The sequence below is a fragment of the Lithohypha guttulata genome (genome assembly GCF_036872675.1).
Source record: "Lithohypha guttulata strain CCFEE 5908 chromosome Unknown scaffold_3, whole genome shotgun sequence".
Classification (NCBI taxonomy): Eukaryota; Fungi; Ascomycota; class Eurotiomycetes; order Chaetothyriales; family Trichomeriaceae; genus Lithohypha; species Lithohypha guttulata.
In genome coordinates, this window is record NW_027042752.1 from 3,033,302 (window position 1) to 3,055,591 (window position 22,290).

A 22,290-nucleotide genomic window follows, 5' to 3' on the forward strand; every position below is an offset into this window, starting at 1 on the left:
TTTCTTTGCAGCTTTATTTGCTTTCTGAATGTACGTGAAATTGCGATATCCTTTGTTGATCGAAGCGTACTTGGAGCAGCAATGTACCGGAGAAACACCTTGAGATCATTCAACGTAACTCATCGAGCCTGAGTGCGAAGACTTGCCTGCAATTCGAATTTTACTTGTGTAAACAAACACTCCGAGCTGATTGGTAGACAAGGTGATACAAGAGCCAGACATTCGTGTAAGTCAAAATCTCCTCGTTTCACACAAAAGAGCTCGTGGGATTTCCAACAACGGTATTAGCCATGTTGCAACGAACATGCTGTCTAAACAAGACATCGAACAAGCAGAGATGGTTGTGAAGAAAGTACAGTCTACATGCGGCGAAAAGTCGTGATTGCACAACATGCTCATCTATATAGCTTTATGAGCGCCGTAGTTAGTGCCTGCGTTGTGAAGAGCAATAGCAGGTATCTGCCATTTCTGGTCGCCTTCTCGGTCCACGATTCAGACATGACTGACAAATTTACACAGGCCGATTTTGTCACGGAGTTTGCTTCCGGGATGGCAGCACGAGCCTCAAGCAAGCACTCTTAATCATACCACGTTGGGGAAGGGCCAGCTGGGAGGGGTGGAAAGCGTACACTGAGCTGAACAGTACAGACACGCAAGATCTGTGAGGAAAGGATTGACCCATCAAGCAAAAAAGAAACAGATTAAATGGAGCCTTCACAAGATACACAGCCCACGCAAGAGGCGACGCAACCCCTCGAAGACCCAAGACGATATGGCACGACCTTGAGTCAACTGGAACCAGAGGACAGGGCTGATATCCTATGCATTTTGCACGCCAATTCTAGCATGGCAATAAATGCCATTCGCGCGACTATGCTTGCAGCCCCAGAGCACATCCTGCAAAACGACGACCTCGATGGCATTACTGAAGAGAGTTTGGCGAACGATCCGGAGATGGAGAATATGACAAGAGAAATAGCCCTTCGTATGAGCACAACCTCCAAATTCCCGCTCGAAGGCTTCAGGTTTGGTCGCAGTCCATTGGTCTGCGACATTCTGCTGACAGAAGACCCCCACGACAAATTAATAAGTAGTGTGCAATTCACAATCTTCGTCAATGACCAGGGCAGCCTCATGCTTGAAGATCGTTCGACAAATGGCACTTATGTGGACGATCTTTTGCTCAAATCGAAGGACAGAAATAAAGTTTTCAAACCTGCGAGACTGGCTCTGAAACATGGCTCTATTGTTTCTGCACATGTCGGTTCTGCCAGAGAACACGCCAAATTCATGATACGCATTCCAACCAGAAACGAATGTGAAGAGCTTTACGAGCAAAATGTGAGAAACTATCTACAGAGACAAGGTATCGAGCCTAGGTTTTCTTCGATTCGCGAGAGCTCGTATGGCAATCACTGGAATGGTGGAGCGAAGTACAATTTTACCGGTCTTCTTGGAAGAGGTGCTTTTGCAGAGGTTTATCGTGTTCAAACCAAAAGCGAAGGCACTGTATACGCAGCAAAGGAGATCGACAAACGTAAGTTTATCAAGAATGGCATACTTGACGTCAAATTTGATAACGAGCTTCTCATCATGAGCAAGCTAAGGCATCCGAATATTGTCGAATTTCACGAAGCTGTCAGATTTGAGCACTGGGTCTACATTATCATGGAACATGTGCCATTCGGTGAACTTTCCAAACAGCTCTCACACGGACGTCTGCCAGAAAGCGATGGACAGCAAGTCACGATACAGACTTTGCGAGCACTGGACTACCTACATAGGCAAGGTATCACGCACCGTGACATCAAACCCGACAATATACTTGTCGCTCGGCGCGACCCTATTGTTGTCAAACTTTCCGACTTTGGCCTATCCAAATCGGTTATAGACAAGGAAACCTTCCTGAAAACATTTTGTGGCACCCTCTTGTACTGTGCACCGGAAGTCTATCCTGACTATCACATGTATGCTCAGACTACCACCAAGCGACGTCGACCAGGAGCAGCCTCTTCGAAAATGTCCTCTTACGATTCTTCAGCAGATATGTGGTCATTTGGTGCCGTCATCTTTCATTTACTGGCAGGTAAAGCACCAATTATCGGTAGAGGCGACGATCACGGTGCTGCAATGTTGGCCACCATTATGACACAACCTGTTGACTTTGAGCCCTTGCGCCAGGTCAACATATCTCCAACCGGCATTGATTTTATCAGAAATCTGCTCAATATACAACCAGACCTTCGCCCGACCGAGCAGGCTTGCTTTGATCATCCATGGCTCAAGGATGTCGAAGAGATACTGGATTATACATCCGTCAACACCGTCGATCTTCGACCTCGCCGTCTGGAGGCCGTGGTAGAAGCGAATGAGGAAGTGGACGAAGAACTGATAGATGACCTTAGCAGTCTGACTCAAGACTCAGTCCTCTTTCAACATGCCAACACTTCACATGCTGTACTGTCGAGTCCTCAAAGGGCGTTCAAAAAACCAAAGATGACACGAGTCGAGAGCACCATTCCAGCAGATATATTGTACCCTCATCTACCTGCCGTTTCACCCTCTGCATCTGCCCACACCAGTGACTCTAAAACACCGAAGCTGTTTGGAGAAATCACACCTTCTTTGCTGAAGAGTTCCGGGTTGTTTGGGAGCAATACGGGACCTGCTGTGTCACCTGTCATCAAAGAAGATTTGCCGCAGATCCGCGACCAACTTGAACAGGTAAGCATGAATGACTTTGCTTCGTCACCACCAGACGCTGTGGAGGAATCACTTGCGAACAACGCACTGCTCGAAGCGGATTTATCATATGCCGAAATACCTATTGCAGGCTCTGCAGCGAGCCTGATGGGCGCTGAAGCGCAATTGGGCCAGATGAAGATGGATCCACCCAAACCCAGTATTGCTAACCCGTCATCAGCAGAATCCCAAATCCCCGAGCTATGTTCAAACCAAGACACAATAGTACCTCAACCACATGAAGCGTCTGCTCCGGATGTGGTCCCACCGCAGGACTCTATGGTCGCCGACGATCCAAGACGCATCGAGGTCGGACTACTGATGGACGATGTAGCCTTTTCGGAAACACAAAAGGAACGACAGGCAGCTCGTGAGCAAAATGCCAGACTGACAACTCAAGCACCATTTGGTAAAAGCAGCACCAATCTGGTCACTCCGACGACTGGCATGGCGAAGACATTCAGCACGCCAATGGCCCAGTTGATAAAGAGGACATCCGCTCTCGAAGGGCAACCAAACAGTTTTGGAGGTACGACGGCGATGCGGCTTCTAAGTGTCAGCAAATTTACCTCCACAACTCAGAAACTAGGGAAATTGATACCGGTCGATGGCTCTTTTGACAGAGAAGTCGTACCCCTGATTCGTCGTAAGACGATGTGGGGTCGAGCACCTCAGTGTGATTATCGATTCGCGAACCCGCAAGACACTCGGGTCCCAAAATTCGGCATGAAGATCATTTTTTATGCGCCCGGTATAGAGCGTGTTGAATTAGCAAATAGAGACTGGACAAAAGTGTCAGGGATCAGAACGATCATCGCAACTTCAGCGACAAGGGGTATCAGAGTCAATGGGATCACTCTCCCGGGTCAAGCAAAGGACAGCACTGCCGCGATGTTTGGCAAGATCTATAGTGGTGATATTATCACGATCCATGAATCGGAGAACTCAGGAGCATTTCTAAAATACCAGGTTGAAATCTCATTTGGCGACAGTGCGCGAGTACGACCGGAGCACGAGAAGCCTTTCGTTGTCCAGAAAGAGATGTTTCAAATCCCAAAGATGAGGGAGCAAGGCCTACAAGCTACGTTTCATGGCGAAGAAGCAGCTTCTGCTTTGGCTGTACCAGTGACTGAGGTGTCTGCGGCATAGAAGTGAGCGTTTACTCACAGATTCGAGTCAAGGTAGGGAATCAGAGGAGGACTTATTCAGGCATTTTCAGAATGTCCATGATAGCGTTCAAGAAAGGAGGTTAGATTTGATATGCCATATATACACGCTGTACAACGAGAGAAGAACGGAACGACAAAGTGGTAATTGTCATGTAAAAGAGCTACAGCCTTGAATTGCTTGAATGGTTGCTTTCATAGGGTTGAGAGCAAGTATTAGCATAGAGACACCAAGAATCCGTAGCTATTACTGTAGAGAACGCAAGCCCAATGAGTATCAGTTTGCTCAGGGGTTCTTGGTTTTGCATTTCCGGATGTGCAGGAACTGCCCACAACTTCGTTTTCAATGACGCCTGCACCATCCCAACGAAACAGCCCCAGCAAAACCGCAATCCGATGGTCGTTACGGACATCTGGTAATACGTTCTAGGCTAGTGGGAGCTTGATAAGAGAACTGATCCAGCAGCGGAGTTTCACATACTAGACCCCTATCAACATTAGCTGGCTGGCTGCACAGAATCTAATCTGGTTTTCGTTCCGATGTAGCTAGCGTGAACTGATACCATTAGAGTTCATGATCGAACTCGAAACATGCATGTGAGTGACTCGGAGTTGCATTTGATGTAGTTTTCTGCACCACCATTCCTTCATTTATGTGCGAAAGGACCACAAAGCATTGGGAAGGGTACGGCGTGCACAAACAACACTTCGACCCTTTCGTCTCTCACGATACTCGGCAGCCACGATTCCCTGCAGCACGATCGCTCACTCCCAATCAGGACACTCGTGTCACTTGGCCCTGCCCTTTTCCAGCAAACGAGGCCGTGCATTCTCCTATGGATAGGCCTGACACAGTCTTCACTTCCACGTTACACAAACGCACAAACTAAGCCATACACTGGCGTCCCAAGCAGGAATCAGCCGTCACAGGCATTCCGCATCAGCTGGCATACACAACATATCCGACGCAGGTTCTTGCTCCCACTCTCAAAGCCAGCACAGCAGAAACTATTCAGGCGCGTCCTCAAGTCTGCCCGCTCGAGCCTTCGCTCAACCTCTTCCTGCCACTCCGGCAATACCTACTGTCTCTTCCGCAGATTCAGCCACGTCTATGTCCTTGTCTCGATCACCATCGCCTAAGCCAAATGGAGGATGGAGCTCGCAAGGCCTGACAGATAACCGGGCGGTTTCGCCTGCTCGGAGAGCCTACGAGACAAATGGCTACGACGGCAATGATGCACAATGGGCTGCAGCACAGGCGAGGAGTAACGCCGTAAGGGGCTATCCTACAATACAGACTAAAAACGAGGGCTACTTCAAGAGAACAAGGAGGAAGGTTTCTGAGAAGCTCCCTATGTTCAACGCACTGAGTCCGCAGGACAAAGACTGGAAAGATCAGGAGAAGCTTGGTCGTGGTAGGTGGCCTCTGAAGGACAACGATGGCAGATTTGCAACTTTCAGAACATTCTTGGGCAACTTCTTGCGCAAGTTCAAATTTCTTTTTTCTATATTGGCAGTCGTGGCCGTTGTCACGACTGTCGTATCTCAATTAAGTGAGTCACTTGCACGTCAAGCAATTACGGCCAATCCTTGCTAACAGACACCATAGATGTACGAGGGCGCTACAGGAGCAATTCTAGATTAGGAGGTGGCAGTAAATTTGTCATCATCCTTGCAGCCAACGAAGGTGGTGGTGTTATGGACTGGAAAGGTCCAAGAGAATGGGCGATCGAGCGAGATAGCGTCAGAAACAAAAGACTATATGCTGAAAGATGGGGCTACAACCTCGAAATTGCTGATATGAGCACGAAGAAACGATACGCCCACGAATGGAGGGAAAGTTGGGAGAAGGTCGATATAATTAGGAATTGTATGGCCAAATATCCAAAAGCTGAATGGTACGTCAAGTCAATGCGAATGGAGGGAACCATTCACTAATATATTGCAGGTTTTGGTGGCTGGACCTCAACACCTTCATCATGGAACCATCGATATCCCTCCAACAACATATCTTCGACGACCTCTCGCAGACTGTCTACCGAGACATCAACCACTACAATCCTCTAAACATTACCCATCCACCTCAATCCGACTTTCTCGACGCAGTGACACGATCTCCTACTGGCGACAATCTCACATCTTCAGTAGACATGATCTTGAGCCAGGACTGTGGAGGCTTCAATTTGGGTTCCTTCTTCGTCCGTCGATCCTCATGGTCAGATCGCCTCCTCGATATCTGGTGGGACCCCGTCCTCTACGAACAAAAGCATATGGAGTGGGAGCATAAAGAACAAGACGCTCTGGAACATATCTACACTTCGCAACCTCATATCCGAACTCATTTCGGCTTCATCGAGCAGCGAAAGATAAACAGCTTCCCTCTAGCGGCCTGCAGTAAAGTAAGTGAGATGGGAGAAAAAGAACATGATCCGAGGTTTCACTACAACGAGTTTGATCGCGATTTCCTAGTCAATATGGCAGGTTGTGAATGGGGTAGAGACTGCTGGGGTGAAATGTACCAATACAGAGAATTGAGTAACAGGCTGAACAGAAGTGCTTGGAGGAAACTTGTCGATGCGGTGAAGGGCCGATTCCAACGTGCGACCACGGAAGCTGGTAAGGGGAAAGGGGCGACGAATGATGGGAAATGAGCACTTCCCAAGTACCACATATGTTGGCATTGGATCAGATCCTTACTTGTCGCGAAACCTATCACAAGCGATTCTATACAACACAAGCATGTTCGCACGATACACGAGTGTAACTTAAAGGTTTCTTATGTTCTATACTAGGGTTTTGCACCAGCATAGGACGGTCTAAGTAGGGCATGGATTAGAGGCACGGTCACGAAAAAGCGTTTGCGGGAGAACATGAGGAATGCGAAATTTTGACGATACGGGTGGTTAGACTTCTGTATGGTACGTCTTGGGGTACCTCGATCTATTCCTCCAGAATTCTTGTCTTCGGTACTGTACAGAGACGATTGAAGCTTCTCATTCGAGAGCCAGATCGGGCTAGCCGCATTCTTTGTCCACTAGTCTCAGATAAGCGAAGATGCACAGAACGGAACTTCAGCATGAATGTGAAGTTGCAAGTTGAAACATCGGTTTTGTAGCAGAAGATATGTCTCATGTATCCTCAGTAACAAATTTACTCTATCTGAGAACTAATCTACCATATAATTATGCTGTGCTACTTTGACATTTGCTGGTTAAGTTCGAGAAATACTTTTTTCGTCCTCTACAATGATGTCAGCCTCTCTCTCAATTCGCACTCCGAGATCCTTCTCCAGGATCCAACATGGAGCCCTGAGCCATCCGAGATGTTCGCTTTGCCAAAGAGAAACTTAGCTCGTTCCACAGCAGGCCCTTTGGATCTGCTTTTTGTGGTTCTGATGCCGAACCTTTTCGCGCTTTTGATGTCAAGCGGGCCGATCTTCTCTCAGTATGGGGTTTGACGTTGGTAGTATGTGGAATCGGGCTGGAGGCTTGTCGTGCCAGTGGCGACGACAGCAATGCCGAAGTCGCGGTCCAGCTTAATGGGTTGGATTTGGGTATATAAAGTGGTACTTATACTGACCTTGACTTGATCTTACCAGTGAGTTGGGCTCAGATCAAGCCACGCCACTCTCTAGGGTCTCTCGGTTCAGTCTCGGTTCAGTCTCAGTTCGTACAGTACGACAACGGTGAGGCTAATCGAAGGTCTAGCAAGCGGTAACACTCCCTAAGAATCCCGTAATCCAGTCTCTGTTCGGTCTCGGTTTGGTCTCGGTTCAGTCTTAGTTCGTACGACGACATTGAGGCCAGTCAAAGGTTCAGATGATTCTGGTGTGAACGAGGTACTCCGACCGTTACAACAATGAGGTTCTCTACGTCTTACCTTGTGCTTACGACTTCGTGTCTTGCAGATGCTGCAATAATATCTCAATTTTCCTCACCCGGTCGACTGACAGGTAGCTCTTTTGGAATCCCGGCTCGAAATGCAACCTACGACTATATCATTGTTGGTGGTGGTCAGGCTGGTAGTGTCATGGCAGCGAGGTTGACGGAGCACTCAAATGCTACGGTCGCTATCATCGAAGCCGGGAACTTCTATGAGCTCAGCAATGGCAATTTTTCCCAAATTCCTTACTGGTCATCTCAAGGCGTGGGAACAGCGCCAGAGGACTACAACCCGCAGAACGACTTCGCTCTGGAGACAGTACCACAAATAAATGGCGAAGTCGTACATTATGCTCAAGGTCGCAATCTTGGAGGTTCTTCTGGCAGGAATCAAATGCTTTACCATCGTCCAACGAAAGGCTACTACGAAGCTTTTGCTGACCATGTTGGCGACTTGTCATACACCTGGGACAACATGACCACGTATCTGGAAAGAAGCATGACTTTCACTCCTCCAAGTGTGTCAGATCCTGCAAGAGCAAGTTCGATACCCTACGATCCATCGGTATTTAGCTCCGATCCCAACTACAGCCACCCACTTCAAGTCAGTTACCCAGACTATACCTACCAGTTTTCCCAGAATGCTCCGGCAGCTTTCGGAAACATCGGTCTACAAGCTCAACCTGGCCTCAGTAGTGGCGTACTCCACGGTTATGCTTACTGGACAATGACAGTTGATCCAAACACGGGTCTTCGTTCTTCCGCGGAGGCTTCGTTCCTTAACGAAGCATTCGAACGTGACACATTAACAGTATACCTGAACAGTCTTGTCCAGAATGTTATATTCTCAGCTAACAAGACTGCCGTCGGTGTCAATGTCACTAGTTCGCCAGCTGGCACCCCCCTGAGCTTCTATACACTCAATGCTCGTCGCGAAGTACTGCTGGCAGCAGGTGCATACCATTCACCACAAATCCTCATGCTAAGTGGCATAGGTCCGCAAGCGACGCTCGACCGATACAACATTCCAGTCATCTCAGCTCTCGAAGGTGTAGGGCAGAACATGTGGGACACTACAAATATCGGTGGTCCAGTTTTCAGAATCAACGACACGTTTACCACATATTCAGACTTTCAGAGCAACCAAACAATAATGAACCAAGTCGATGCAGAATTTCTCGCCACTGGCAATGGACCACTCACAAGCATAGGCAGCGATATTGTAGCATGGGACAAATTACCTGCTAACGTAACAAGCACATTCAGCAACGCAACGCAAGCACACATCAATAGTTTGCCATCCGACTGGCCGGAGATCGAGTACGGTTTCGGCACCACAAGTCGAAGCTTCCAGTCTGAGGAGGGCGCCAGTTTCGGAACCATTAATTGTCTCCTCATCGGTACTGCGTCACGAGGCAACATGACCATCTCATCTTCGTCTATCCTCGATCGTCCTGTTATAAGCCCGAACTGGCTACTCGATCCACGCGATCAGGAAGTCGCGGTTGCAGCATATCGACGCGCAAGGCAAGCTTGGGAGGGCGTACCGGCTGCTGTGAAGGTTGGTGACGAGCTGTACCCAGGTAAGAATGTTACAACTTATGAGGATTTGCTGGCAGCCATCACGGGCAGTATTGGCGCTATCCACCATGCCAGTGCCAGCTGTGCTATGGGACGAGTAGGTGAGAGGGATACAGTCGTTGACTCGAGGGGCCGAGTCATGGGAGTACAGGGTCTGAGAGTTGTGGACTCAAGCTCGCTGGTCTTCACTCCACCTGGTCACACTATGGGTGTGACTTATGGACATGCTGAGAAATTAGCTCAGACTGTGCTTGATGATATGTAGTGGATGGTTAGATATTGGATATAGAGTCAAAGCTAAAATTGTTCAGTTTCACTCAGCCTGTCTTCATGTCCACGTGTGTGTACTGTACGAGCTTCGTGTAGAAGGCATTTTCGTTGTTCTCATAGTTGCCGTGAGGACGCTCATCTCTCATTTGCGGCCTTGTCACTGGTCAATACATAGATCTACATTGCTCTTCTCTAGCAGGGAAGTGCCCGAAGAGATGTCAGCCTCGTCACACCTTCCTTATACGACGATAGATAGCAGCTCCCTATTCCATTGTTCTAGCAAGCCTAATGGCCTCCATTGTCGTGATAGGCAGGTGTGACGAGGTTTACATTTACTCAGACATCAATCGCTCTATCTAGCTAAGCACTACACCACTAACACCACACCTGCTCTCCGGATCACTACTAGTACAGTGTTGGTCATCGTGTATACTATGAGAGTAAGCCGCAGTGGACGTCCGTACTCATCTCATACGAGAAAGTACTTCATGTTGCTTCGAGGCCAAGAAGTCAAAGACGGGCCGACTCGTGTTTGCACGATTATCCTTGCACACCTCGCTTCGCCAGCAGGATTACTTATCACACTATTGTCCTTCCGCCAATCACAAACAATAGATTACCGACCGATAGACAGTACTTCCACGCCAAAGGGACCAAGAAGGCTGCTACACGTGCGCTGGACCGATTTCTCCTAGCAAATCTTCTAGCTTCTGCATGCTTACAGTGGAAGACTACCTGCATTGCTCATGCCATCCTGGCCCGTCCCACAAAACTGTTTCCACGTTCTATGTAAACATGCATCTTACCATTGATACTTGTGGAAGACCCTCGGATGCTAAATGCAATGTGCTCTCATGCTACGCTGGACTCGCCCAAAGCTTGGAGCAGTGCGTACCGAAGTGGTATCGATGCCTGTTGCGTCCAGGAACATTGTCGTCGTACTCGGCTTTAGTTCTGAGGTGAGCTGGGATAACCTTGTTGCATCGCATCGGTTTTGGTGATTTGACAGAGGTCTACCTCTGCTGACCCTAGCTGGTGTCTTCCTGGAACACAGCTCATGCATGGTCATTGGAGCAAAGAAATTTTGACCCTTGACAACGTTGGGCGAGCTATGCAACTCCAGCTTCGTAATTAGAGGGTGATTATGGAACGCTGCTGGTTCACCGCAGAAGGCTGATTAGGCCCCCCTCGAAGCTCTTTTACCATGAAATTCTGAGCAGCGATTCCTTCTTGTACCCTGCCTATGACCTCTAACGAACCTTCCTACCAACATCTTGACCTGAGATAATGGCTGACACGCAGCATGAGACATCACAAGAGCCGACGGACGCAGCTCCTGGCGTGCCCGACTACATGCTGGACCCCGACGCTGTGCTGAAGGACGAAGCCACCTGGCGTCACGGTTCACCACCAGACTATTCAGGAACGCGGAAGATATGGGCAGAAAGTATATCACCCCTCAACTCCTCCTGACAAAACCAACGTGCGTCAAAACATACAAGGCTGACCATTCATGTCAACAGCAAAGAGATCCAATCACGCCCCTGGCTCCCTCGAATCTATGGTCGAAAACCTCGTCAAAAACTGGGAAATCGAAGCCTCCCACAAAATGAAGTTATCAGACTGGCGAACCATCGACGCGAACAACTATACCTTTTCGATCAACGGTGGGCCAAAACAAGATGGGGAACACATGCTCAAGGTTGGAACGTACAACGCGATCATAACGCCTAATGAGTGGTATGATGCCAACTATACGGATTTCGAACAGAGCCACAAGACCTTTCGAGATATGATGCCAAATTTTGCATGGGAGGTCACGAAAGTACACGGAGGTCCACCAGAGGTATCCGTTGATTGGCGGCATTGGGGAGTGATGAGAAGTGACTATGTAGGCTGGAACAAGTACGATATGTCCCATATTCTTCCTACCGTTCAGAGCTTGATATTTGGGGGGAAATAACTTACTGACGTCCTCCCAGTAAAGGCGAAGAGATCCGAATCAAAGCCCACGGCAAAGTCCTCGATATCTCAGGTACCACTAGAGCTCGAGTGAACGACAAGATGCAGGTCACCTCGCTCGAGACATTTTTCGACCCGGAAGAGATGTTCAAGCAAATGAAGCCTGACTACGCCAAGGCTGAAGTACTCGTCGATGGTGAGAAACTCGATCCTCACACTGCGACAGAGATGCTTGAGCACCCTACTGAGGCAGGTTTGACAAGCCTCGTTGATAAGGTCAAGTCGGATCAGGATGCGAAATTTGTGCCAGAACAGCAACGAGATGGGGACAAAGCGATTACTGATCGAGATGATGTTCATTTGCATCATCCAGCTGCGCCAACTACTTCGGATCAGCTCCTGTCGGAGCAACGCGAAAGTGGTGGTGGGCAAGGTTGTCCATTTTTGCCTGGTGGTCGTCAGTAAGTGGATGTGTGCTAGCTTCGCAGTGGTAGTCTTGGTGCTAAAGAGAAGGAAATCGCGTAGAGGTCTGCAGTTTAGCTCGACCAGAGAAATACGGGTTTTCTTAGACCCCTAATTTTACTCGGTCACTTTGGCACGATCTGAACATCGCCGGGAGGACGCCCTTGCTGACCACTGAGTGCCAGGTTCTCTTTTATAACAAAAGAAGCCTTGATCCCTTTGTGTTTGTGCTCGACGTACTTTCGACCACTAAATTGACTGAGTTATACAGTAGTGTTACAAGCCATACTGGGGTGGGCGCCTGGCCCTTTTTATTGTACATGGACGACTACCCTGGTACAAGCATGAATCAACACCAGCACCTGATGGTTACCAAGGGCGTCCCCCCGATTATATGTAAATCGAATCAAAGTGAGTCGCCGCTTTTGCTGACTACCACGTACCTGAATGTTCGTCCTCACGAGACTACCATTTGCGCTGTTGTCCCAACTACGAGTCCCGCTCACGTAGGCTCCAATTGTTCATTTCCGCCGCTGCTCACGTTCTCTGGTCACGAACCTTCAGAACGAACCCTGTGATGCATGTCCGACTGGCCTCGTTTCCATATCCGTCACGAAAGACTATGGGCGTGCCCCCGACACTGTTATATTGCTGGCCAGGGCGTGGCACGATCAACCACACCAGCGTCTAAGGACCGGACCCCGCGTCTTCGCTACTATTTAGAGTTGTGGAAGTCCGGACTAGTCAGGAACAGAGCACGAGAAACCCTGAGCTAGCAGCTAAAGGAAAACATCCCACTTGCTGGCTTCCTGCGGGCAAAGCCACACACTCTGCACATAGTTGACGGGCTTGTGTTCAGCAGGAGATATACACCCTCACACCGCCTTCTGCTTGTTTTTATTGTGGTCCTTGAGAGACTCTTTGATATAGAGGAATTTTCTTTTGGGTCTTCTCTTTCTTCATTGGCTTTTACATTCACAGCTTAGACAATATGGCTTTTGACAAATCTCAACTCATCACTTTCGAGGAGTATCAAGGCGTGCTTCGAGCTTATTTCGAGGTCAGTCTCAAATCTCAATCGTTAGAAGCAGAGTGCTGATGAATGTATAGTGGGCAGACAGCTATGACAGCAAGGTATGTGCAGCCTAGACTCACTCCACCCCCTCCTCCTCCTCCAACCCTCCTACAGAACAACAACTAAACCTTCAATCTCACAGGACTGGGAACGTCTCAGCAAAATCATAGCGCCAACGCTTAGAATAGACTATCGTTCCTTCCTCAACAAGCTATGGGAAGCCATGCCAGCCGACGAGTTCCTCGCCATGATCTCCTCCCCCCTCGTCCTCGGCGACAAAACCCTCATGACCCAGCACTTCTGCGGCGCCTCCAAGTTCGAAAAGGTCTCTGACGACGAAATCATCGGCTGGCATCAGTTGCGTGTGCCTCACCAGCGATACAAGGACGAGACACGATCGGAGGTTATCCTCAAGGGCCACGCACATAGCACAAACCAGCATTGGTACAAGAAGGTCGATGGAGAGTGGAAGTTTGCTGGGTTAAACCCGAATATTAGGTGGGGGGAGTATGACTTTGATAAGATCTTTGAGGCTGGTCGTGAGACTAGTGAGATTAGCAAGGAGGAAGAGCAGACTGCTAAGCAGGCTTCTGGTGTTCCAGCCAAATGAGGTATCTGCGGAATACTCTGTCGTGAACAGGTATTGGTGTTTTAGATGAATCAGAATCTAGCCATTCTAAATATTCTGCAACAATTGCATGTACATCGACTAACTCCCAGTCTTACCTATTATGGATTCTTTTTACTCCGTACAATACTACAATGCCTTTTCGGCTGCAGCTTCCTCTCTTAAATTGTCCCTTATGCCTGTGCTTTCAAGGTTGACCATGCCATCTAGTCCTTGCTGCGCCTGTTCCCAATACTGACTGCTTTGTTGCAGATTGGTTGCAATATCGTTGATGTCAGAATCTGCCAATCCTGCAATAGCTCTTCTCATGAATCCCACAACAAGAGCGACCTTTTCCCAATCCACCTCTTCGTCGGCCTTCCACAAATTTCTCCAAACTGCGCCAGCCAGTACTGCATCTCCAGAGACTAGACCTTGGTCGTAGGCGTACTGTATGCCTCTCCATTGCACAAACAAGTCCTTGAGGTACTTGTTCCTCACACCTCTTGCGTTCATGCCGTGTAACAATATCATCTTGTCTTCAGCCACCGAGCTGAAATGCTCGAGGAGATATCTCTGATACTCCATGTAGGTTCTTTGGTCCGGCAGAGTTCGCAGCTTGACCGTCAAGATATACATGTGTAGAAAACAGACCTGACTCCATACACTGAACGTTGGCTCCAATCCTAATCTTGTAAACCACCAACTCTGTGCTCCCTGGCTGCCAGGTACAGATGTTTCGGGTACACCAACATCTTCAGCTCTTGCATTCTTTGGCGGACCTTTGCCTGTGTAGACTCCCATACGCTGATCCTCTGGGATAGTGTATGGTGCTTGTGCTGCACAAGATTTGAACATGGCTTCTGTGAGTCCGTATGTGATATATGTCTCCGTAGTAGATTTCGCTGCGCTTCTAAGAGATGTTGCTATTTTGTGTCCGATTCCTCCACCTACTCGAGATGAGCCTAAACGGGAAGAGATCTGTTTCTGCATTTCAGCTGTTGAAGGTGCTGGAACCTGGCTCGAGGCAGAGGCAGGGGCATTGCTCGGAGAGCCCGCGGCCGGAGCTGGAGGAGGAGCATCGGCTGCGAGATTACTGGTTATTGTTGGTGCTGTGGTAAGAATGGATGGTGGTGTTCCTGGCTGCACCTGGGACTCAGGCTTGCTCTGGGCTTGCGGCTGCTGGTATCGGGCCGAAGTTGTGGACAGACATCGTAGCTGAGATGGCCTGGTCTGTGATAAGGTCTAGACTGAATGTCAGCTCGTGTCACGTTGAACAGCGCAAAACTGGCGGCATACAAGTTGTTCTAGTCGTGCTTGTCGGCGCAAAGCGCGCATGCATTGTGTACAGACACTCATGTCGATGTTGTACTAGCTATCTAAATGATCACGGAGTATCAAAGTAAATATTGCCTGAAAAGATATCCAGAACAGGATGTCATGATTGAGTACTCGAAAGCTGGTGAGTGGATGGACTAAAGTTACTGAGCTCATGTGCACAGAGACTTGAGCGCGTCATGATGATCGGTTAACCTGCTCGTACGAGCACGAACCATATTCAGGTACACAGGAACTCATCTCTTTTACTCCACCACATGGTGGCCAGCGAAAGGGACAGCTTATCTTGGTGTGTTTTGTGCATAGTCGTGGGAACGCCTTTGGAGTCCACCCAGCGATGACCTCCTTACTGCTTGTCTTGGCTGGCTGCATGCTGGACGAACACATTACAGCTGCTCTCTCTGTCTTTGTCTGTTCAGCCCTTGCTGGTGTGAAGAGCAGAAGTTATTTCACAACCTCGACTCGATATGCACTTCCGCCTACTATCTTTCAGGAGGTCGAACTCTAATGAGGGCAAGAGTATTGGTACTGCTCAGGACTGATACAAACAACAGCTTTGTTACCTGGCCACGATTCAGGTATGTATATATGATTGACAGCTTTGCTTTAAACTATGCATGGATGTCATATTAGAATTAGCTTCTGCTTCCCGATTGCCCTACCGTGTACGTCAGCCCCTTCCTATACATTCATCATTGGCCTTGCACGTCCTGACAAAGTCCCTGCACGTTGGCAGTAGCAAAGCCTGGGGCGTCCACCGGTTGATAATCTGTTGGGTTTGAGAGTTGACACTGTAGGTTGATGCTGTCGAAGTTGAAAGCGTTGCACAGGTAATCGGCATCGCAGAGGTTTACACATGACTGAAGACTGTCAGTGGACTGGATTGAGTAGGGTGTCCCTCCTGCAGCGTTTTTCTGTTCACAGAGGACTCGGTAGCAGTAACCGCCCGTTCCTGAGTCTAAGGGATGCGGTATTAGTGAAGTGAATACGTATGTTAGAACGAATGGAATATCTGTTCAACAGAGTTTAGGTAAGCATATGGGGAGGCATTTACTGGTACTGCCATATGACCCGTTTGTGCAGCTCGGCACAGGTGGGACCGTAGAAGTAGTGGTTGTAGTCTGCTGCAGTCAGTCTCGTTCATGGTTGGTTTGAGGGACAAACAGCGGTGGTGGTCGTCGTCGTCGTCGTCGTCGTAGATTTTGTTGTGCTAACCTATATATATTGAGCAAAACGCAGTCGTTGCAATACTAACAAATAAAATACGAACCTTTACAGTTGAACGTGATTGTATACAAGAACACACAGTGGACGCAATGCCATTAGCAGCTGAGATTAGGGAGGAGAGTCTGTCAATATTGTAAGCCACTGCTACTTCAAGGTTCGCGATAACCTCGCGGATTCGCTGCCGAAGTGCTGGTCTTCGTCGTAGTGGTGCTGAGCGTGCTCGGTGTGCTGCCAAAACTCTTCGATGAGGTTTTCGTGGATGTGGATTTCGTAGACGTAGTGGTGCTTCTGCTGGACGAAGTAGTCGTCGATTTCTGAATAGAAGTATTCTGAGATGAGGTGCTCGCCGTGGCTGGACTCCGTCTCTTCTTGTCTGCAATACTAATAGTTGTTGCAGCAAGCGGATATTTCTTAGAGCAGAATTTCTACGCGTCTGCATTATTGGCCAATCCCCGAAATGCAGCGTAAATACCTTGCGTGCATACTGGCGATTGCTCAGCAGCAACGTAGCGGAAGACCAGCAAGAGGAAGGATGTAATGAAGAGAACTTTGTGCATCTTCGCAATGAGCCTTTCTCTATGTAAGGTGTAGTAGGCAAGATTGCACAATGAGACCAGCTTCACTGGTACAACGTGCGCGACGACTTTGCTTGCGATGCCGTACATCTATGCCTCTCCCCATGGTCTCGTTTCGCAGGGGTATGATTTTCTCGTATTTGAAGCCTCAAGTGCGACGTGTTACTCTCAGCTAGACTAGCTTCGGTATGGGTAAAGGTTCCGTGTTGAACCTACAGCTCAATTCACATCTCCTGAATGATAGGCACTCCCTGTAGCCTATTGTAATACCGAATGCTAATATAGACGTGCAGCAGTCTGGAACAAACAAAAGCCATCTCCGACTCGTGCTGTGGTAGTGGACGCTCTCGAGAACTGAAAAGGAACTTGAGGTGAGACCCTTATTGACTTCACTTGGTCGATTCATTACGCCTGGGCCTGGCCATCCACGGCATTGCTCTGAGAGATTTGATCACTGCTTGAGCGCAAAACGTGCAGGTTGGGTTAGGAAAACATTGTTGCACTGAAGCCATTGACACCTTGGTGAACCTAAAATGAGATCGATACCTCGATCCGCGCCGAGGCGTACCAGACTTGAGACTGGCATGTTTATAACGTCCTACATCGAAGTAGTATTCTGTAACACGAAGAAAGCTTTATCACCTCAATACACCACGAAGATTGACTGTGCATCAAAAGATGTTCTAGGACCAAAGCCTGAGCTCTGACCTCCTAGATAAGTCGCCATGCGTACAGAGCTACTACCACGAAGCTCCGAGCCATGAAACGTTAGGGCTCTGCAGCTTTCACGATCGTTCCTGCATCGGGTCAGACGGCTATCTCTGAGCTTGTTGCCAGGACCGGCGGTTATGTGGCTCTTTTGGGTAATCTACCGCTTCCACATGCCTCTTGCCCAGGTTACTCGATGCTTACCGACACAATTGAAGTGAACTTGAGGTGCAGAAAACGGTCACCGCCTGCTCAGAAGAGCTTCAACATGCAAGGGCGAAGCTCTTGTTTGCTGACTTTGATGTCCTGCAACCAATCATCTTCGCCAGCTGGCCCCTCGTGACGAGCACCTGCATATTTTGAAGACCCCCGCGGTCTTGCCTTGCCCGATTTATTGTTGTCCCAACTGCAGAATAAATTCCCTAGAAAGTTTGATTTCTCCTTACACTTTCTTCCTTCTACCCTCGATCAAACAAAGCCGCAGACCTCGACACATTTTCAGAAACCCTCCTCATATACAACTCAGACTGGGTACCACCGTCAATATGGGCAAAGTAAGTCTCCATTCCACCGAGTCAAGCAGCAGTGAACTGACACAACTCTTTGCAGGTCAAGTACGTCCTCCTCGACTGCGACAACACTCTGTGCCAGTCTGAGCGACTTGCCTTCGAGGCATGTGCCGACCTCACCAATGAGCTCATGGGAGAGAAGAAGATTGACATACGATACACCGCTGACAGTCTTCTCGAGGACTTTGTTGGTTTCAACTTCAGAGGCATGTTGAAGGGTCTGCAGACAAAGCACGACTTCACCATGTCTGATGCCGAACTGGAGTCATACGTTGGCAGAGAACTCGATGCTGTGACCACTAAGCTCGCAGCCAAAGCTGTTGAATGCCCAAATGTCACCAAGAACCTCGAATGGATCAAGAGCCAAGGCTACCCAATGTCTGTCGTCTCTACCTCTGCCAAGTCTCGAGTCGTTGCATCCCTCGAGAAGTGCAACCTTGACCGATTCTTCCCTCCAGAGCACGTCTACTCTGCTGCCACTTCTCTTGACCCACCTTCCAGCAAGCCAGACCCGAAGATTTACAACTATGCTTGCGAGCAACTCAAAGTCAAGAATGCTGATGCCATCACGGTCGAGGACAGCAAATCTGGTGCTACTGCTGCTATGCGAGCTGGTATTCCATGCATTGCCTATGTCGGTATCTATGGTATCGAGGATGGCAAAGAGAAGGAGGACCAGATGGCCAAGGTTCTCACTGAGCAGACCAAGTGCTTTGCTGTCATGAGAGACTGGAATGAGTTCCCAGACATCCTCAAGAAGTACGAGGAGTCCTCCTGAACGCAGGAGCGGACGTCCAGGTCAACCATGCTCCGACATGCGACATCCATCATGATGGTCACGGACGCCTACTTTCGTGGACCATCGATTTGACGCAATTCCTCAGGGACACCCCTTGAGTAGAGCCTAGCATATGATAGACACGAATGAATAAAGTCGAGGTCTCCTCGATGCATGACATAAACTCTCTTCTTGACCAGTCTTGTAGCCTTCGTGACAAATTCGACCACTGTGTCTTGGATCACTATGTTTAGTAAACATGTGGCCTGCCGTGATCCGAGTGTCTGGATAGATCGAGTTTGAGCCGTCTGCTTATGCTTTCGTGCTGCTTTCAGGACGAGTCGCAGGTCATTTGTTTCACCCTTCTGCCATGTTTACACAAAATGGATCCTGTGTACTACCGCAACACTAAAGCAGCATGGATTTTTATTCTGCACATTGAATAAATTTGGTGTGAACATCAAATTTGAGCTCTTTGACTTTGGCATGGCCTGCTCACCGTAGGTGGGATAAAATTGGCAACAAATATTGGGTAGCCAAGGCTTCGATGGAATAGTGAACAAGTGTTTGATTCTCTACATTCATGGACTTATAGTCTGACTACTTCAAAGCACATTATAACTCGCACAGCGAACTGTTCACAACGGTGTCGAGTATAACAAGGCTCGCAGGTAGCAACAGAAACAGGGAGCTATACATAACATACGAAATGGATTGATCGAGGTTCTTTCTTTTCGAGAGATCTAATTACAGAGACGCATGAACTCAATGTACAAGTATCAGCATGCTAAAAAATGCTTGCTAAGACTTTTCCACCTGGTCTTGATTTTGTCGCCTCTTGATCAGCCGCCCCTTCAAGCTTTCCGGATTTGCTTGATGAACGATATGGGAGTTCAATGATACACGCTGATAGAAATTTTACAGACTTTTCACGTTCTGCGACTCGTAAGTGACTGTTCAGGTATTGGACATCAGCCGTGCTTACCTATGACATGAAAGACTTGTTGAAGCTCTGAATAGTTTCTCTCATGTTGTTCTCAAGGTCCTTGCTGATTGTGCCCTCCTTGTCAATCGTTTCAATAATGTCGGAGTGGTTGGTCTTAACGTCCTGCAAGAAGTCCTTCTCCCACTGTGTGATTCGGCTGACTGGGATGTTGTCGAGAAGACCATTGACACCAGCAAAGATGAGTGGCACCATCTCGTTGACCGCCATAGGCTGATACTGTCTCTGCTTGAGCAATTCTGTAAGACGCTCACCTCTGTTCAATGTCTGCTTGGTGGCAGCATCAAGATCGGAACCGAACTGGGCAAAGGCAGCGACTTCTCGGTATTGAGCCAAGAAAAGCTTCAACGAACCGGCGACCTGTTTCATGGCCTTGAGCTGAGCAGCGGAACCGACACGAGAGACAGAAAGACCGACGTTGATGGCAGGTCGGATACCCTTGTAGAACAATTCAGCCTCCAAGAAGATTTGCCCATCAGTGATAGAAATGACATTGGTTGGAATGTAGGCAGACACATCACCACCCTGGGTCTCAATGACGGGCAGAGCAGTAAGGGAGCCACCACCGTGCTTGTCGTTCATCTTGGCAGCTCGCTCGAGAAGTCGGGAGTGGAGGTAGAAAACGTCACCTGGGTAAGCCTCTCGGCCTGGAGGTCGTCGGAGCAACAAAGACATTTGTCGGTAAGCAACGGCCTGCTTGGTCAAATCGTCGTAGATAATAACAGCGTGTCGGCCAGAATCACGGAAGAACTCCCCAATCGCACCTTGAAGCAAGCGTTAGCATATATCTAATAAGAGTTGTAAACCAAAACGAGGTGAAGGTGGATCCGGGAGTTATAGCAACGACGACGTCACTGCGTCCTCCAGGAGTTTTGCCTTGGTTGGATGTTTCTTGGATGACAGGTGTTCCTTCAGGTGTACTTGTGAATTGAAGAGGTGATTGTGAGATGGCACAATAATTCTTCTTAGCCGCATTGGTGACCGCACCAGATTCAGCTGCCCGGGTGGACACCATAACACATTGTGCATGACCTAACTTTGGAGTCGAGGGAGACATGAAAGAGATTCAAGTACTTACAACCAGTGAAAGGAGCGATGTACTGTAGTGGGGCGGCTTCGGAGGCTGTGGCAGCGACGACGATGCAGTATTTCATGGCATCGTTCTCCTCAAGAGTCTTGACGAGCTGAGCGACGGTGGATCGTTTCTGGCCGACAGCGACGTAGATGCAGTAGAGCTTCTTGGTCTCATCACCACCATCGTTCCATCTCTTTTGGTTCAACATGCAGTCAAGAGCGACGGCAGTTTTACCAGTTTGACGATCACCAATGATCAACTCTCGCTGACCACGACCAATTGGAACCATGGCATCGATGGCCTTCAAGCCAGTCTGTACAGGCTGGTTGACGGATTTTCGCTTACGATTATGTTAGTATCCTTCGTCGCTCCCCAACCATACTTCGACTTACGGGCAGAATACCAGGTGCCTTGACTTGAGCTCGGATTCTCTGGGTGGTCTTGATTGGTCCCTTTCCGTCGATTGGCTCACCAAGGGCGTTGACGACACGACCAAGCATAGCCTCACCGACAGGAACATCGACAATCTGACCTGTTCGTTTGACGGTATCGCCTTCCTTGACAGTTCTGTCGGAACCGAACAACACAACACCGACTTGACCAGCTTCCAAGTTCATGCACCTGCGTTATTTGTAAGCACGCGTTCTTGTTGGTTTCACCCAGTAGTCCCGTAAGTAAACTTACATGCCACGAACACCAGAAGCAAATTCGACCAGTTCCTCAGCCTGGACATTGCTCATACCATGGACACGAGCAATACCATCACCGACACTGAGAACTCTTCCTGTTTCAGCGAGGCCAGCTTCTTCCTGTACACCTCTTATTCTTTGCTCGAGGATAGACGAGACCTCAGTTGGGGAGGCTTTCGCGTCGGCGGCATAGGTTCTGACTGCATTGACGACAGTTGGGGCGACAACCCGAGCCTACAGATTGCGCTATTAGTGCGTGAGTCCTTCCTTGAGACGTGCATCGATGCTTATCGTTGTGTTGGGTGATGAGGGAGCTTTACAGAAATCTTTGACGAAGCTGCAAAGCCGAGGCGTGTCGCCTGGCGGTAGATGCTTCGGGATAGCATATCGATGAGGAAGCTTCGGAGTGCTTGCCAGAAGCTACAAGATCGACGAGAAGGAGAGGAGAGGTGTAGTTGGTGATTGAATCTGTATCGAGGAGAAAGGCGAAGGTCTGTCGTAGTCCGTCTTGCAGAGCTCCTTCCTACTAGCTCGCCAAGCCTGGTACTATCTAGCGCCGAAGCAGTCTAGTACGAATACAGA

At 48.8% G+C, this 22,290-nt stretch overlaps 9 protein-coding genes across 9 annotated transcripts; 6 read left to right on the forward strand and 3 right to left on the reverse strand.

Moving 5' to 3' along the window:
• Nucleotides 1–705: 705 nt before the first annotated feature.
• RAD53 (Protein kinase protein rad53) lies at nt 706–3,891 on the forward strand (the record flags this gene model as incomplete). Its single annotated transcript, XM_064899237.1, has 1 exon — nt 706–3,891. The coding sequence occupies one exon, from the start codon at nt 706–708 to the stop codon at nt 3,889–3,891; it is 3,186 nt and encodes a 1,061-aa protein (XP_064755194.1).
• A 1,128-nt stretch (nt 3,892–5,019) lies between these two features.
• Nucleotides 5,020–6,559, forward strand: MNN10 (alpha-1,6-mannosyltransferase; the record flags this gene model as incomplete). Its single annotated transcript, XM_064899238.1, has 3 exons — nt 5,020–5,461; nt 5,518–5,806; nt 5,857–6,559. The coding sequence occupies 3 exons, from the start codon at nt 5,020–5,022 to the stop codon at nt 6,557–6,559; spliced, it is 1,434 nt and encodes a 477-aa protein (XP_064755195.1).
• Nucleotides 6,560–7,766: 1,207 nt separating this feature from the next.
• Nucleotides 7,767–9,635, forward strand: LTR64_004895 (uncharacterized protein; the record flags this gene model as incomplete). The annotated part of the gene is made up of 1 exon (XM_064899239.1): nt 7,767–9,635. One exon carries the CDS (start codon nt 7,767–7,769, stop codon nt 9,633–9,635), a length of 1,869 nt encoding a protein of 622 aa, XP_064755196.1.
• Nucleotides 9,636–10,927: 1,292 nt separating this feature from the next.
• Nucleotides 10,928–12,067, forward strand: LTR64_004896 (uncharacterized protein; the record flags this gene model as incomplete). The annotated part of the gene is made up of 3 exons (XM_064899240.1): nt 10,928–11,087; nt 11,164–11,545; nt 11,623–12,067. 3 exons carry the CDS (start codon nt 10,928–10,930, stop codon nt 12,065–12,067), a joined length of 987 nt encoding a protein of 328 aa, XP_064755197.1.
• A 988-nt stretch (nt 12,068–13,055) lies between these two features.
• SCD1 (Scytalone dehydratase) lies at nt 13,056–13,749 on the forward strand (the record flags this gene model as incomplete). The annotated part of the gene is made up of 3 exons (XM_064899241.1): nt 13,056–13,124; nt 13,175–13,198; nt 13,282–13,749. 3 exons carry the CDS (start codon nt 13,056–13,058, stop codon nt 13,747–13,749), a joined length of 561 nt encoding a protein of 186 aa, XP_064755198.1.
• A 147-nt stretch (nt 13,750–13,896) lies between these two features.
• On the reverse strand, nt 13,897–15,105 carry cbp3 (Serine carboxypeptidase 3; the record flags this gene model as incomplete). Its single annotated transcript, XM_064899242.1, has 2 exons — nt 13,897–14,991; nt 15,046–15,105. 2 exons carry the CDS (start codon nt 15,103–15,105, stop codon nt 13,897–13,899), a joined length of 1,155 nt encoding a protein of 384 aa, XP_064755199.1.
• A 1,350-nt stretch (nt 15,106–16,455) lies between these two features.
• On the reverse strand, nt 16,456–16,794 carry LTR64_004899 (uncharacterized protein; the record flags this gene model as incomplete). Its single annotated transcript, XM_064899243.1, has 2 exons — nt 16,456–16,684; nt 16,784–16,794. The coding sequence occupies 2 exons, from the start codon at nt 16,792–16,794 to the stop codon at nt 16,456–16,458; spliced, it is 240 nt and encodes a 79-aa protein (XP_064755200.1).
• A 1,345-nt stretch (nt 16,795–18,139) lies between these two features.
• LTR64_004900 (uncharacterized protein) lies at nt 18,140–18,941 on the forward strand (the record flags this gene model as incomplete). Its single annotated transcript, XM_064899244.1, has 2 exons — nt 18,140–18,148; nt 18,204–18,941. The coding sequence occupies 2 exons, from the start codon at nt 18,140–18,142 to the stop codon at nt 18,939–18,941; spliced, it is 747 nt and encodes a 248-aa protein (XP_064755201.1).
• Nucleotides 18,942–19,926: 985 nt separating this feature from the next.
• ATP1 (Alpha subunit of the F1 sector of mitochondrial F1F0 ATP synthase) lies at nt 19,927–22,094 on the reverse strand (the record flags this gene model as incomplete). Its single annotated transcript, XM_064899245.1, has 5 exons — nt 19,927–20,708; nt 21,023–21,359; nt 21,412–21,640; nt 21,704–21,942; nt 22,029–22,094. 5 exons carry the CDS (start codon nt 22,092–22,094, stop codon nt 19,927–19,929), a joined length of 1,653 nt encoding a protein of 550 aa, XP_064755202.1.
• Between the last annotated feature and the right edge of the window lie 196 nt (nt 22,095–22,290).